The 17,557-nt window shown below is 45.0% G+C and overlaps 1 protein-coding gene across 3 annotated transcripts in view; it reads left to right on the top strand.

Annotated features, from left to right (window-relative positions):
* Window positions 1–376: 376 nt before the first annotated feature.
* Window positions 377–17,557, top strand: part of LOC137427749 (uncharacterized) — a 46,295-nt gene continuing 29,114 nt past the window's right edge. Inside the window, exons 1-5 of one of the 3 annotated variants that reach the window (XM_078777808.1) lie at window positions 377–613; window positions 892–954; window positions 1,066–1,122; window positions 1,234–1,341; window positions 7,344–9,869. In XM_078777808.1, the coding sequence (XP_078633934.1) occupies window positions 472–613; window positions 892–954; window positions 1,066–1,122; window positions 1,234–1,341; window positions 7,344–8,788 (1,815 nt within the window). In that variant the 5' untranslated portion in view covers window positions 377–471 and the 3' untranslated portion in view covers window positions 8,789–9,869. Of the gene's footprint in view, window positions 614–891; window positions 955–1,065; window positions 1,123–1,233; window positions 1,342–7,343; window positions 9,870–17,557 lie in introns of those variants that run through there. The other 2 variants (XM_078777807.1, XM_078777809.1) reach the window with 2 other exon arrangements.

The following is a 17,557-nucleotide window of genomic DNA, read 5'->3' as shown; positions in this document are numbered from 1 at the left end:
TGTCACCACGCCAGTGGGCTTTTGTGTCCGCCACAGTATATTAATTTTTAAAAAATGTTAAATCAAATAATTAATTCAATGGTATCATATCAAATGTAATGCAATAGGAACTTGTTTACATGAAAATGAACCAAACTTAAACAAAAGGTGACGATGGAGTCCAGAGACATTCTCACGTTTCGCGGCAGCATGTCATTCTCGGTGTATCCTTCGGCTGGGCTTGTACATCCTCCCTCTTTCCTTTTCACCGTTTGCTCCGTGAAAATTAAACGAATTTGGACAGTATTCCAGGAGGGTGGCTTTAGACTTCAGTAAATGTATTTCGTTTGGAAAATTTGTAAAATAACAGTAGATTAATATTGTAATTGATTTTGTTATTGAAAGAGCGTGGCAGCGATTTCCTTTATCTGAGGCGGGGAAGAGACGAATGCGAACTGAGGGAATTTGTTCTGTAATTCGGTGCTGACGGTTATGGATCGAGATTCCCCGAGCTTCACTCACGATCCGAGCTTCGCGGGCTCTGATGGAGGAGAGGATGCTGGGATCTGTGGGTTCAGGATCCTGGACGTTCAGAAGCTTCGTGATGGAGGGGACGGGACGGACCAGGAACCCGGTACGGGGTTCTCTCATCATGATGGAGAATTCATGTTGATTTATTCTTCCGATGGTCAAATTTGAATACACACCGTAGAGAGCATTTACCTCCACCTGCCTGAACAGGTTACCTTTTGTATCCCACTGATAGGCAGGATCCGGATTCGGACCTGAAGTAAAATCGAATCTGCTTGTTCTTGTCATACACCCAACCTGTCCACCAATATGTCGTGTTCAATTAACAACTCCGAGGTTGATGTTTGTTTAAAACACTAAACAGGTTTTGTTTCTCTGCAGATCCTATGGCTATAGTGGTGGTGAAGGTGGAACCTGAACCTGCAGGTGGTTTCCCCTCACCAGGTAAGAATCCATAATAACATTGTACAAGTTGAAGATGACGATACTGGATGATGGGAATGGCGGGATCGGGTGTGTTGAGTTTGGTTTCAGACTCGATTTATCTTGTTGTAGATTTAAATGAGGAGGTGAAGGTGAAACTTGAACTTGGGGAGAATTGTTCCTCACAAGGCGAGTTCAGAACGACATTTAAACATCTATTCGTTGAATTTAAAATAAGTTTTCAATTTATTATTTGTTATTTTATAATAGAGAAAATGACGTCATTCCATTTCTCCACAGATGAAACGGGTCGAGTGATACCCCGAGGTTTCCATGGTAACGTTCCTCCGATGTTGAACATCACTCATGTGAAGGAAGAACCGTGTGAAGATTCCTTCATAACAGAAGGTGAGCAGTGAATGAAACTCTGAATCATTCCCAAGTGTTTTTAACCAAATGAATATTTATTTATTTTTTGTATATACTATTACTAAGTCGAAGCTCGTGTAATAATACTAAGTCGAAGCTCGTGTAAGAGCTAACACATAGAACATACAATGAAGGCAGTGGGAGAAACGAGGGTGGGAGAGAGAGAGGGACACGGAAGTACAACAACAGTAGAGAACAGGGACATCAGGAGATCTGTGGAAGTGGGAGGGCTGGGGCCCAAAGGATAAAGTACATAGGATATGTACATAGGACATCGGATATGAAGGATATGAAGGATATTGTAACGGTTTTGAGAAGTGGGTAACGAATTTGAGAAGTGTAACGGTTTTTGAGGAGTGTAACAATTTTGGAGGAAGTGTAACGAATGTAAAAAGTATGGTTTTGTTATGTGTAACACCCTCGTAATGTAAATAATGGTCGCAGCCGTCCTAGTTAATTCCATGAAACGTACACGCAGGCCACGATATATCTTTTTAAATCGTGTATTTCCTTATTCTATGTAGGCTAAATATGTGTTTCCCACTAGATTGACTTTGCATTGTATCAAACAAAATAAGCGTAGGCCCTTGCAATTTCCCCAAACATCTCCGCTCTCCAAAGTTCCTTTCAAAAGGGTGCGAGTTGTGTTCAATCCCGCAAGCCGCCATTGCCCATGTGCTAATCTCGGAGAAGAAAGGCGTGTCTCCACCTCGTCATAGAGGGGAGGAGTGAGCCAGAGGGTCGCATGGCCAATCAGCACCGCGGTGAGCGACCCGGTAGGCGTGCCCTCGCAGCCGGCGTCTTGATTCCGCCCCGAGTTATAAAAGGGACTGCTTCACCAGATGACCTGGGAGATGAGCGAAGAGGCGGCACCAAGAGGAGCGGTGAGATGCGAAACGCTCCAAGCCAAAGAGGAGAGGTACTCGGAAAGGAAACCAGCTTTGGAGAGACGCGCTGAAAGGAGGGAGACGGCTCCACCAAAAGGAGAGGAGCAGGTGTGCCCGAGCCAGCGCGTGACGTCTAAAGCATCGGCAGCGGATACGCGACGAAGGGTTTTCCCGCCAAAAACCGCGAGGAATTGAGAGCTGCTGCCTCCGACCCTCCTCCCTCTCCAGCAATCCACCTCAAGCCCTACCTGCCTGCAATATCCCCCGAGTAAGTGTGAACGTCGTCTGTCCTACTCGTTGTCTTGGGGTTAAGTAAAATGAATAGTGTAAGTTAACGATTCGCTGTGTGACTGCTTCTTCCATCCATTGCTTGTGTGTGTATAATAAATCTGTTCTTCCTCCGTACTCTGTCTTCTTCTCTTTTCATTCTCTTTCGGTCGCTTTAGAGGTTTCCCGATTGAATATCTGCGGTGCGATCTGGTCAACGTCGGGTGGAATCGGGTTCTAATCGGGGAGTAACTGTTCGGACGCGGTAATACCAACCGCTCGGTAAAATAACATCTAAAACCGCGTCAGTAACAATATGATATGGTACATAGGATATGAAGAGTACATAGGATAAACAAGATGGACACTACAGGGGATTTCAGAAAAGAAAGCGGCATTTGGAGGAGTTAGGTCTGGGGTGAATTAACGGGGGTAAAAAAGATCAAGGTTTTGGATGGAGGAAGATACGAGATGGTGGTGAACAGCTGTTTTAAACACCTGGAGGGAGGAGTGGGATTGAAGAGAGTGAGGGAGTTTGTTCCAGAGGCGGGAAAATAGAGGAATAAACGAGTGAAGGTGAGCAGAGAGTCTTGATTTTGGCAGTTTCACCAGAAGAGGGTTGCTGGCAGATCTTGTGTGACCTGCAGGAATATTTGTGGGACAGAGCTGGGGGAGCTAGGCCGGAGAGGGGTCAGTGTAAGACAGAAGGACCACCAACCTGCCTGCGGTGAGAGAGTGAAAGGCCCTCAGAATCGGCTTCATTGTGGGAGATTCCAATTATCCTTTTATTTCCACACCTTAGTTTACACAGAATTTCATGAGGAATTACATTTTAAAAACTTAATTGCACAAGGAAGCCATTAGGCCTATGAATATCTTCTATGTGGCCTAAAATAATTCTTAGGTACCAATATAGCTCCAATGTAAACCTACCTTATGTTCTTGTTGCCACCAACTTTCAAAGAATACCATTCCATGAATTAAGAACTCCTGAGTGGAAAAAAAAGAAAAGTTTATACAGTTTCACTCCATAACGTTTCTCATTCTATTGAATTTCCTTCTGCTTCTGATGCTACACCTCACCCAGCCCCCTCCCCCCACTCTATTCTCCAAATCCACATTGAATATACATGGTTATATTCTTTAAAAATGAATGAATTATTTAAATAATCGATTTCAACCCTTGTATCTCTTTCACAATTGCTATGTGTGTTCTTCTTCTCCACCATGATGTATTGTTATGTTTATGGGGGGTAGGCAATGGAATACCTTCGGGCAGGTAGGATTGTATAGGTTGTGTGCTCCCACTGTCGTGAAGAAGAAGAAACCCTTATGTAACTTAAGTCGGCTCCATGTGTCCGGTAAGAGCATATCTTTGTCCCCATGGCGAGGGGTTGGGCTATGTTAATTAGATGGGGTTTAAGGGTAATTAATTCCCTGTATGTAAATGCCTCTGATTTTTCCTTTATCCCTTATGACACACACCACACCAGCCATGCACTCCACACCTATACTAAAAATACCATATAAAAGTAACCGGAACCAGGACATTCAAATGCCGCTGATGCCACCAGCCGAGTCATCGTCTGGGACAGCGGGAGGGGCCATGGGGTCCCGTCCCGAGGGGTGGTGATTGGTCCAGGCGGTGGACTGCTGCGATGGCAGATGCTGATTGGAGCAAGCGCGGACGTCATCGGATGACCTGGGAGACGGGGGAACAAAAAGACTGAGTCCTGGCATTTTTCTTTCTCTTGGCTCTCTGGCTTCGTGGATGTGGTCGCAAGCGGTCACCATTCATTTACTTCCTCTTGCGCTGGGTTTTCACAATGAGCGGACGCATCTCTTTTGTATCCCGACTTGATAGCGTGCAGTCACACATTTGCTCGCTCTTGGTCCTGATATTTGCAGCCGCAGCTCGTGGACGCTGACGCGCTTGGTTCATGGCATTCGTGACGGCTGGGTGCCATGCCGTGTGGGGCCGGAGAGACAGCGGTGCTTTGGGGAAGGAGGGGCGAGAAAGGAGCGAGGACCTGAGCGCTGCACGTCGGCGGCTGGAGTGAACGCAGCTGCGCACCAAGGCCTGTTTTCCTGCGCACAAACTCGGGGACCCGTTCGGCAGCGGCGGGGTTGGGGACCGCTTCAAGAGAACGCGGAGTGCAGGCAAACGCACCACACAAACACATTTATTTTCCATTTATATATCTCCCTTGTCTGTTTTACGAGTCCGTATGGGGGCGCTCCATTTAGGATTTTAGTTTCACCGTGCATTTCTTGTTCCCTGGCATTATTTTTATTAAAACCTTTATTTGTTGCAATTTAATTCCTTGTCGGTCTGGTTTGATTATTGTGGTCTGAGGATGCTCCAGTGTAATCCGTTCAGGTAAGAGCCTTGCTGCCCTCCCCCTCCTCGCGCGTATAAGCAAGATCCGCCATTGTTTGATTGAACGCCACGGAGGGTAAAGCTCGATCGGTCATTCATCCGAGACCGGTCTTTATCGGCACAGACAGGACAGTATTATATGTCTCTTCTTCCAAAAGGATTATTTTTCTGAGGTGTTTGCTCTGTGCCTCGTCCACAAACCTACCCTCCTCGTCATCCCAATCTACTTCTCCCTCATCCCCGCTCATACAGCACAATGTTTATCTTGCATTTAACAACCATTTTCATTTCCCTTCCCATCCCATGATCCTTATCTTCATCTGTCAAAGTTGGGAAATGGAATCAGGAATAGCATCCACCCTCACCCCCTCAAAGCTACATGTGCCCCTTTTTGCATCCCACCTCACCCCCACCCTCTTAATGCTTCCCTCTCACCCCATCTCCTAAATACTTCCTCCTCACCTCACCCTCCAAAACATTGTCCCGCACCCCTCACACGCAAACATTCTCCCACACCCCTTGCACACAAACATTCTCCCACGCCACTTGCACTCAAACATTCAACCTTTAGGGTCGCAGAGTTATACGTGGCTTGCAGCTTCAGATATGGTGTTTGAAGTTTGGATTGATGCCACGAGTATTGTGGCCATTGATGAAATATGATATTTCGATTGGGCATGTAGAGAGGATGGAGGATGGAGGTTGTGGTGAGCGGGTTTGTGAAGAGGTGATTGGGAGTGCCACGCTGTTTGACGAACATTGCATTTTATGGTGCAATGTGGAAAACTCCGGTTTCCCTTGACATCATTAACCGAGGAGTTTAAGGTGGTGAGGGTGCGGGAGTTCATGATGTTGCGGGATTCAAGTGATTCAGTGGTAAAGAATGCTCTCCCAGAGAAGAAGGGAAGTCGGAAGTGGAATGCAAGAGCAGAGGTGGACGAGATGGAGGAGCGGTTGCAACAGGAGGAGGTCGTGGGGATGGTACAGCACGGGAAGCATGGCTTGGGGTGGATGGAGCATGAGCGATGGGGAAACGCATGTGTGAAAGAGAGGAGGAAGATGGTTGAGAGGGAGGTGAGAAGAAAGGAGGAGGAGGGGAGATATGTGAAAGCAGTCGGACAGGCACAGCAAGATGCTTGGACGTGGTGGGAAGGTGTGTGGGTGAAGACATTGAAGTGGCAAGAGATTTGGAGGATGGAGCCAATATTGTTGAGGAATGGCTTTTTTAATTTTGTATTCTTCAAAAAATTATAGCCATCAAACCATGTGACCTATGACGTCATGATCGTGGTTTTTTTTTTAGGGTCGTCGTGGATATGCAATCATGCATGGAATGTTTTGCCTCGATCTGTTCAGCCGTTTCAGAGAGAAGGGGTTTTTCGTGTTTTTTAAGGCTTTTGTGTTACAATAAATGTGGCGGCCGAACCACATGACCGATGATGTCATGAATTTTTTTTTTCTCCACCAATTTATCCCGAGATGATGCTCAATAAATTTCATCTTGATCGGATGAAATTTTGTACTTGTCGAACTTATGTGAGCACGTCATAATGGAGGCACTAACATGTTATTATGACATGTTATACTATGACATCATAATTAACACATGTTATTCCCCATGGAGAGTGCTTTACATTGAGCCATGTCTAAATTTTTTCTATGCAGCACTTTCAGAGATATAGAGGTGCAAAGTGTTTCCGTTTTTCCAAGATTTCGCCCGTACCAAGTCACCTATGACGTCATAATTATCATTATAAAATTCTACTGGAGGAGGTGCACCTGTGGTGAAAATTTCCTCTCAATCGAACCAACGATTGCAGAGAAAAGCATACTTATTCGGTGTGGACAAAAGGACAGGCAGACAAACAAACTGACGCAATACCCTCTCCTTAGGCGTGGGTAATAAACACATCTGGATGTTTTTCATTCATGTCCCAATTTCCATGGAGTCTTTCTTTCATGTTTTTTCATTCTATTTCATTTCATTTTTTTCATTCAATTTCCTTTTTTTATTCCAGCCAGGCCTTTACATTAATTCCTTTACTTTCACATTGGTTTAAGTGTGAGAGTGCGTAGCATGGTTGCAGTAATCCTTTTTATTAATTATTTTTGCTAGTTGTGTATTCCTGAGAGTAAATTATAGACTCATCTGTATTAAACAAACCTGCATTAAGAGGATGACAATGAACTAATGTGAGGATTTAGAACAAAAAAAAATGAATCTTTTGTTGTTTGTTTGACTCGAGCATTACGATTCCTTTTCTTCAACGTAATTGGTTGGAGAGGGGTGTTAATCGATTATATGCATTTATAATGAGACCATGCATTCTACTTTATTTCCGTGAGACAAATCTACTAAACCTGTTCTGCAAAGAATGGTTAAAAAAAAAAATAGGTTAGTTTTTAAAACGTAAACGTGTTTTGTCTTTTTCTTTCTTACATTGCAGAGACAGCTGTTGAGCATCCTACAAACTTAGGTTGCGCTCGGTCATTTTTACACAACAAAATATTGAAAACAAACATGGACAAGGGAAGGAGACCCTCATTTGCTCTCAAGAAATGTGAATTCAATCACATTGGTGAAAATGTACAGCAAGGTACTATTTTTGAAAAGGCCTTCGCTGTTTATGAAAAAGCCTTCACAAGTTCTGCATCTGTCTTAAAGATGCCTCAGACGACTCGAAGTGATGAAAAGCTGTACAAGTGTTCTCTTTGTAAAAAATCCTTCGCAAATTTGTTCTCTCCAAACAAACACAAGCTAGACCACAATGGTGTGAAACCACAAAAGTGTTCTGTTTGTGAACAAGCTTTTACAACTTCTTATGTAAATATAGATAAGATGATTCACACAAGTGAAAAGCCACACAAGTATACCATTGGTTGTAAATCCTTCACTTCTTCATTTGCATTAAGGACACGTGGAATGATTCACTTGACAGAAAAGCCACACAAATGTTCTGTTTGTCAAGAATATTTTGTGTCCCCATTACACTTAAAGAAACACAAGATAATTCACAAGCCAGAAAAGCCACAAAAATGTTCTGTTTGTGATAAATCCTTCATATACTCACACGACCTCAAGAGACATGAGTTTACCCACAGCAGAGAAAAGGCACACAAATGTTCCGTTTGTCAAAAATCCTTTGTATCCTTATTTGCCCTAAAGAGACATGATTTAATTCACAAGCGAGAAAAGCCACACAAATGTTCCATTTGTCAAAAGTCTTTTCGGTTCCCATCCCTTTTAAAGAAGCATGAGATGATTCACAAGGGAGAAAAGGCACACAAATGTTCTGTTTGTGATAAATCCTTCATACACTCACACGACCTAAAGAGACATGAGTTTACCCACAGCAGAGAAAAGGTGCACAAATGTTCCGTTTGTCAAAAATCCTTTACATCCTCAAATACTCTAAAGGGACATGCTTTAATTCACAAAGGAAAAAAGCTACATAAATGTTCTATTTGTCAAAAATATTTTGTGTATCCAAGCCATTTAAAGAAGCATGAGATGATTCACAAGAGAGAAAAGGCACACAAATGTTCTGTTTGTGATAAATCCTTCATACACTCACACGCCCTAAAGAGACATGAGTTTACCCACAGCAGAGAAAAGCCACACAAATGTTCTGTTTGTGATAAAGCCTTCATATTCTCATACATGCTAAAGAGACATGATTTCATTCACAAAGAAGAAAAGCCACACAAATGTTCTGTTTGTAAAAAATCCTTCATATTCTCATACATGCTAAAGAGACATGATTTCATTCACAAGCAAGAAAAGCCGCACAAATGTTCTCTTTGTGATAAATCCTTCATACACTCACACGACCTAAAGAGACACAAGTTGACCCACAGCGGAGAAAAAAACGCACAAATGTTGTATTTGTGATAAATCCTTCATATCCTCATTTTCCCTAAAGAGACATTATTTCATTCCCATGGGAGAAAAGCCACCGAAATGGTATATTTGTCAAAATATTTTGTGTACCCATGCCATTTAAAGAGGCATGAGATGATTCACAAAGGAGAAGAGCCGCACAAATGTTCTGTTTGTAAAAAATCCTTCACGTCCTTCTCCGAACTAAAGAGACATGTGTTACGGATTCGTCACTTCCGTTGTGGTGGCTTTCATCCACTTGAGACATTTCTGGTTCCATGTATTATTATTATTGTTGTTTGAGGGAAATAGCAATTATTATTGTCAAAAGGTAAAAGGAATGTTTTAAAAATGAAACCGGATCGGGAACCGGAAGACTAAGAAGAAGGAGAGAAAAAAGGGCGTAGCGAATGAGTCGGGCAAGAAAGCCGAGTTGCTCCGGGTTCTGAAGCGAACGTTGGCAAGCCAGAGTCACTAGCGAACTTTCGGGTTTCCGGGAGAGGAATTCCTATGACGGAGGTGTCATCGCTGTGACCGGTTCACCTGCATGTCAGGTTTTGCGATCGATTCAGGAGAGAATCATCGCCGTGCCGTGCGCCACGAGACCGGGTCATCGGCCATTTTGACTCGCGCAGGATTTGTGCTTCGCTCGCGGTTTCGTTTCTTTTTGACAATTCTCATCGCATTCGGACATCGATCTGGGGCGTGTGTGTGTGACGCGGATTTTTGAAGGCTAATTCGTCCATACCCGAGGGTGTGATCTCTCGGTCGCCTGTAGGGCGCCTTTGGATTTCCCAGTCGCCTTGAGGGCGCCTTTGTACAGCTTCGGCTGTGTGACTACCCTGGCCATCCGCACGGGATTCTGGTCATTTGGACATCGTTCTAGCGATCGCTGGAGCGAATCAACTTCGTCTTGGAGCCGGGAATAAGAGACATTGGGGAATGTTCTTGTTACACTCACTTGAAGCACAGTGAGTTATCCTATACTAGCTGATGGTACCATCATAAGATGTGTTGATTGTACTTTTGATTGCTATTATTGTTGTATCGTTATCCTTGTGTGATTTTTAATACAATATTTGTTTGTTGATAACCATTGGTGTGGTTTCCCTATTGATTTTTGACACAGAATAACACATTTTTCTGCCGTGACTCCTCTCGGGGCTCGGAGGTACATCGTGACCAGGGGGTCGGGGAGGAGCACGTAACACATGCTTTAATTCACAGTGGGAAAAATGCACACAAATGTTATCTTTGTCAAAAATCCTTTGTATGCAGATCTAAACTAAAGAGACATTATTTGATTCACAGCAGAGAAAAGGTGCACAAATGTTCTGTTTGTGATAAATCCTTTACATCTTCATTCAACCTAAAGAGACATTATTTGATTCACAGTGGAGAAAAGGCACACAAATATCCTGTTTGTATATTTTAAAAAAAAATCCTTCGTATCCCTATCTATATATATAAAACACAGTTTGTGTGTGTGTGTGTGTGTGTGTGTGTGTGTGTGTGTGTGTGTGTGTGTGTGTGTGTGTGTGTGTGTGTGTAGTGTGTGTGTGTGTGTGTGTGTGTGATATTACCGATAGACTCCTAAACGGAGAGGCTCACGAACTTGATATTTGGCACAAACATGGCCATTGAGCCTGGTACGAACATGGTCGACCTAAAAATTTATTTCATAATATTTTTAAACCATATTTTTACCTCAGCGCATTTCAGCGAGGAATATTATGACCGGAATGGCAGAGCAGCGCGCTGATTCGCTCAGAGCGATCACGTGATGTTCCAACTTTGCCGCCATAATCTTACAGTTATGCGTTCGCATGTAATTCAGTTTTTTCACCTTTTTTTTCATCTTTAGATCCATATTTTTAGCCATAATGTAGCGTAACGTAGTGTAGCTAACGTAGCGTTAGCATAACGTAGCGATCCTTGCTCAGGATCTTCGTCAGGTTCGCGAGCGAGTTAGCCAAAACGTAAAGTGAAAATATGTCGAATTTTTTATTCATATTTACCTCAGCGCATTTCAGTGAGGAACATTATACACGGAATCTCAGCTGGTCGCAGAGCAGCGCGCTGATTCGCTCAGAGCGATCACGTGATGTTCCAACTTTGCCGCCATAATCTCACAGTTATGCATTCGCACGTAATTCAGTTTTTTCACATTTCAGCGAGGAACATTGCCATTCACACCACATAGGTTTTTTTCACTTTCATCTGATATTTGTGATTTATTTCAAACAAACTGTATTTCCCATCTACACGGCCATGTATTCCTATTAACGTTATGTAAAGTACATAAATTGTGTGGATTACATCATTTGTGGATGTGATCAATTGCCAGTAACCATCTATATCCCTCCCCTCCCCTTCCCTCCTCCCCCTCCCTCCCGCTCCCCCTCCCTTCCCCCTCCACCCTACCCTCTCCCCTCCCCCCCTCCCTTTCCCCTCCCCTCCCCTCCCTCACCTCCCTTCCCCTCCCCCTCCCTTCCCCTCCCTTCCCCTCCCCCTCCCCTCCCCCTCCCCTCCCCCTCCCCTCCCCTCCCCCTCCCTTTCCCCAAGCCCCTCCCTTTCCCCCCTACCCCTTCCTTTCCACCCTACCCTTCCCCATCCCCCTCCCCTCCCCCCTCCCCTCCCCCTCCCCCTCCCTTTCCCCCATGCTCCTCCCTTTCCCCCCTACCCCTTCCTTTCTGCCCTACCCCTTCCCCACCTCCCTCCCCCTCCCCCACCCCTCCCCCCTCCCCCTCCCCCACACCCTCCCCCCTCCCCTCCCTTTCCCCATGCCCCTCCCTTTCCCCCCTACCCCTTCCTTTCCGCCCCACCCCTTCCCCATCCCCCTCCCCTCCCCCTCCTCCCTCCCCCTCCCCTCCCCCTCCCTTTCCCCCATGCTCCTCCCTTTCCCCCTACCCCTTCCTTTCTGCCCTACCCCTTCCCCACCCCCCTCCCCCTCCACCACCCCCCTCCCCATCCCCCCTCCCCCTCCCCTTCCTCCCCTACCCCTCCCCTCCCCCTCCCCTTCCCCTCCCCCCTCCCCTCCCCCCTCCCCCTCCCCCTTCCCCCTCCCCCTCCCCCCTCTCCCCTCCCCCTCCCCTCCCCCCTCTTCTCCCCTCCCCCCTCTCCTCCCCTCCCCCCGTTCCCCTCTGCTCCCCTCCCCCCTCCCACCCTCCTCCCCCTCCCTCCCCCCTCCCACCCCCTTATCCCTCCCCCTCCCCCTCCCCATTCCCCCCTCTTCTCCCCTCTCCCCCTCCCCCTCCCCATCCCCCCCCTTTTCCCCTCTCCCCCTCCCCCTCTTCCCTCTCCCTCCCCTCTCCCCTCTCCCCTCCCCCCCTCTTCTCCATCCCCCCCTCTTCTCCCCTCCCCCCCGTTCCCCTCCCCTCCCCTCCCCTCCCCTCCCCCGCCCGGCAATGCCGGGTACTTCTGCTAGTACAAAATAAAGAGACGTGATTTCATTCACAGGGAATAAAAGCTGCACAAATGTTCTGTTTGTGAATAGACTTTCAAAACATCACATTTGTAGATACGTGAAAATATTCATGAGGATTGAAAGACACATAACTGCTCTCATTTTTAGAAATGCTTCATATTGTCATCTTACCTTCCTTCCCATCTACACACAGTGCCCTCTGTAAGTATTGGAACAATGAAGTCAAATTTGTTATTATTGCTGTATCGTCAATAAATATGGATTTGAGATCAAATGATGAATATAAGGCAAGAGTACGGAAGGTCAGGTTTTATTTCTTGGTATTTTATTTACCATTGTAGAAAAATAGCACTTTTATGTTTAGTTGCTCTCCGCCCCACCCCCCATTTTAATTAAGCACAAGTATTTGAACAAATGACTGACAGGTGTTTCTTGTTGCATTGATTGTTCACACATAAAAGAGCTGTGAATGTGGAGTCTTGGTTTTAGCCTTTGCTTTTGCCTTGGGAGTCAGTTGGCATAAACCAACATGAAGACCAGAGAACTGTGTATGAAAAAAAAAGAAGCAAAATTGTGGAGGTTCCAATTACCTTTTTATTTTTTTCTGGAGAACAGACTTCTACTCGGTTTGTAATTGCATGTGTCATAAATATATATATGTCTTTTACCATATCCTCATAAACCTCTTCTGGCTTGATTTCTAAAATAAAGCTGTCTGTATCCATATGAAGTAGATTAACTCCTTTATCATATTTCTTCTTTAGGTTGTTGTAGTCGTAGATGTACATGAAAAACTTTGACAAGTCAAGAATTGATGTTCCTATATAAATAGGTTTAATTCCATTTCAATGCTCTCTTTTTGAATACTAGGACGTGCCCGTACGTGGGTGCCCGTACGTGCGTGCAAAAAAACATGCGTGCAAACAACAACAACAAAAAAAAACTTTGAAACCACGTGGCAGTAACGACCACAGAACCCCCCCCTCTATTTACATGAAATGGTTTGGTCCATTCGCAACGACCACAGAACCCCCCCCTCTATTTACATGAAATGGTTTGGTCCATTCGCAAAGCAAAAGCGAACGGCGAACGGCTAAATCGCCATAGCTCGGTAACTACTTGTCCGATTAATATGAAACCTTGAAAAGGCACATCCTCGGGTCCCCAGCAATATACCTGGCAAGTTTCAAGTATATCGGACCCGTGGTTGTCGAGAAACAGCGGTCACAGACACACAGACATACACACAGACATACAGAGATTACTGGAATTATAGATAGACTAGGGCATGCCCGTACTATATCTATATCTAAAATTATATCCCCCCCCCTCTATTTACATGAAATGGTTTGGTCCAAAGCGAACGGCTTGCGAGTACGGTGACAATCCCCCCCCTCTATTTACATGAAATGGTTTGGTCCAAAGCGAACGGCTTGTGGAGTTTGGTAAAGAAAAGAAATCGCCATAGCGTGCCCAAACGCGCAGGAAAGCGAAAGAATCGCAAATTTAAGGAAATGCCCGTACTTCCGTAAGGAAGAGAAAAAAAATGAAAAGGAAAAACATTCCAAACCGCGAGGGAAAACAACACGGCACGTCGACACAACAACGTGTCCTGTGATTGGCCGTACGTGGCTGCCAGTAGCTGCCCCCAAAAAAAAGCTTTCACCGTCCGGCGACTGAATTTAAGGGGAAAAATAAAACGCTCTTCGCTTAAAACAACGCCCTTCGCTCTGACTGAATTGGGACAATGTTTTTATGTTTTTAATTGAATTACTATCCGTAATGGCGCACGCTCTCACGGGAGCTCCGGAAGGTCGTATATCGCAGTTACGATGAATCGCAAATTAGTTTTTATTAGTTTTTATTAGTTTTAAAACATAGTTTAACGCCAACATAGCGCCAACATAGTTTGCAAACGTGAAATAAATGAATACGCTCTCAAATGTGCCATCCGAGGCAGAGTGTGTTCGCCACGTTCGGCACACGCGATAGCTCGCTGCTCTCTGATTGGTTGAATCGTTTTTTGGACATAGCTCGGTAAGTAATTGTCCGATTAATATGAAACCTTGAAAAGGCACATCCTCGGGTCCCCAGCAATATACCTGGCAAGTTTCAAGTATATCGGACCCGTGGTTGTCGAGAAACAGCGGTCACAGACAAACAAACGTACAAACAAACAAACGTACAAACAAACAAACACACAGAGATTACTGGAATTATAGATAGATGAATAGCCCAAAAACTTTTCAGAAAACACCTCCACTCTTTGAATGCTGGGTTTATTAATTCATTTGGATGCTTGTTGTCAAGAAGTAGCGGGTCTTGTGTTTTGCTGATTTCTTACATTTTCCATCATCTTTCCAAACACAGCGTTATTCATTGATTTATAAAAGTCCTTCTCAAAATCAGTTTTTGCTTCTGTTCTCTTTCCCATGTTGAAATCAATATAGCTTTGGAATAATTTGCCTTTTCTTCTGTGCTTGTTGTGGAATTGGCTTTTCTTATCAGGATTTGAGATGGATGGCAGGTCTTCGTGCTTGTTGTGGAATTCTTCTTGGCATTTCAAATCAACATCAACATCAAAATAATAACCTACTTTAGACCCATCTTGGTGAAGATTAAAACATCTTTCAAATTTTTTTTACAGTTCTTCAACAACAACAACAACATGCATTTTAAGGCCATTTTCCCCGCTAGAGCGGGGGTTAGCCCTGCGGTCCCCATGACGATCTTCTCCATTTTGCCCTATTTTCTGCATCTCTCCTTGTTGACCCCCTTGCCCGCATTTCTTCTTCCACCATCTTTAGCCAAGTCTTTCTCGGTCTTCCCCGTCCTCTACTTCCTTCTACATTCATTTCCATCACTCTTCTCAACCAGTCACTTTCATCCTTCCTCAACACATGACCAAACCATCTCGACCTGTTCCTCTTCACAGCATCAATCACAGGCTCTATTCCCATCATCTTTCGCAATTCATCATTTGTCTTCCTCTCTCTCAACGATACTCCGCACATCCACCGAACCATTCGAATTTCCACCCTTTCCAGCCTTTGTTGCTGCTCTACGTTCATTACCCATGTCTCGCTCCCATAAATCATAACACTTCTCACACATGCAGCATACACCTTTCCCTTCAGCTTCAACGACACTCCCCTCCTCATCAGCACGCCACTCAGTTCCCGAAACTTCTTCCATGCACTTCTCACTCTAGCAACCGTTGCCGAGTCTGATCCACCTTCTCCATTCAGTATGTCTCCGAGGTAGCAAAATGTTTTCACACCTTCCAGCTGCACGCCGTCTTCCAACAGTTCTTCGCTTTGACAAATTTGAGTTTCCATACAGTAAGCCTGGTGTGGCTTAGCGGTTAGGGCGCAGGCTTGGGATCCTAGGATCCTGAGTTGAATCCCGGTCGATCGCTGAATTAACGCCAGGAGGGTTGACTCAGCCTGTCATCCTTCCGAGGTCGGCAAATTGAGTACCAGCTTGCTGGGATGAATGATCCCGGTGTGTACCCCGATTTAGAATAGGTACACCGTATCCCTGCACATCGTAAGAGGCGACTAAGGGTTGGCGTCAGGAAGGGCATCCGGCCATAAAACATTTCCTCAAACAGGGAACCATGATTGTCATGGGGCCCATAAGGCTCTAGCCGGGAAAAATGGCCTTAAAACGATCATTCATTCATTCATTCAGTAAATTTTGAGACATTGCCCATCCATACAAATCGTTGACTTTGTAATCAAATGAGGACTATCTTTTTTTAGCGTCATGCTTAAGGAAGATATTTGTTGATTTCTGTAGCCAATCTCTTTGAACAGACTTGTGATAGTCCAACTCTTTTAGCCTTCTCTATCATCAAAAGCATATTTATATCACCGATTAGTTCCAATGGTTGTTTCGAGATCATGGCTGAAAGTCACACCCAAGAGTTTGAGCGAGTGAACCTGTTTTGAGACGGTTGTTGAGAAAGTAGATGGTAGCGTTTGGAGTGGGATTGAAGAGAGTGAGGGAGCTTGTTCCAGAGGCAGGAAAAAAAGAGGAATGAAAGAGTGAATGTGAGCAGAGAGTCTTGATTTTGGTAGTTTCACCAGAAGATGGTTCCTGGCAGACCTTGTGGGTCCTTTTGGAATACTTGGGGGACAAAGCACAGACAGAGCAGGGGTGCAAGGCTGGAGAGGAGTCGGTAGAAGATACAATGTGGAAGATGGAAAGACCGATAACCTGCCTGCGGTGAGTGAGTGAAGGGCCCTTGGAATCGGCATCACGCAGGAGATACCAAAGATTCTAAAAGCCTTGGTTTCTATGTCATTTCATGAGGAATTTCATTTAAAAAGCAATAATTCTTAGGTACCAATATACCTCCAATTTAAACTTAAGTGGTGAGCCTGCTGCCCCTCCGCTCCCACCACCTTTTCAAGGATACCATTCCATGAATTATCAACTCCTGAGTGAAAAAATAAAAATGATGCAGTATTTCACTCCATAACGATTCTCGTTCTATTGAATTTCCTTCTGCTTCTGGTTCTACACCTCCCCCACCCCCACTGCGTGATGCCGATTTTCCAAACTTAATCCACATTGAATATACCGGTAGATGGTTCTTTAAAAATAAATCAATATATCATTTAAAGATTCCATCTCAACCCTTGTATCTCTTTCACAAATGCTATGTGTGTTCTCCACCATGACGTATTATATGTCTCTTCTTCAAAAATGATTCTTTTTCTGAGGTGTTTGCTCTGCCCCATGTCCACAAACCTCATGCACCCCCATCCCCGCTCATACAGCACAGTGTCTATCTATGCATTTAACAAACGTTTTCATCTCCCATCTCATGATCTTTATGTACGTTTGTCAAAGTTGGGAATATGGAATCGGGAAAAGCATCCACTCCCACCCACCCACTCGAAGCGTCATGTCCCTCTTTTTTGCATCCCCCCTCACTCCACCCTCTTAATGCTTCTCCCTCATCCCATCTCCTAAATACTTCCCCCTCGCCTCACCCTCCAAAACATTCTCCTGCACCCCTCACACTTAAATATTGTCCCACACCCCTCACACTCAAACCTTCCCCCACACTCCACACCCTCAAACCTTCCCCTCTCACCGCACCCTCCCCCGAAAGCCTCACCTTTCCCTCACATAACACCTCATCCCCTCCATCCTGCACCATCCCAACGCCTCATCCCCTTCTGTCGCTAACTGTGTAGACCCAACGCCTCAAGCATCTGAGGTCTCCACTGTAGCCTGACATCTCCCAATGCAGGCCGCTGCTGACAAACCACACATCATCTGTTTTAACAGAATAATTCCTCCCACAGGACGTCCACGACTCCTTAGTGTATCACTCCGGC

This window comes from Myxine glutinosa, chromosome 5 (genome assembly GCF_964187855.1).
Source record: "Myxine glutinosa chromosome 5, kmMyxGlut1.1, whole genome shotgun sequence".
Taxonomy (NCBI): domain Eukaryota; kingdom Metazoa; phylum Chordata; class Myxini; order Myxiniformes; family Myxinidae; genus Myxine; species Myxine glutinosa.
Note: the sequence above shows the minus strand (reverse complement) of the source record. Positions and strands in the feature narration are given on the sequence as shown.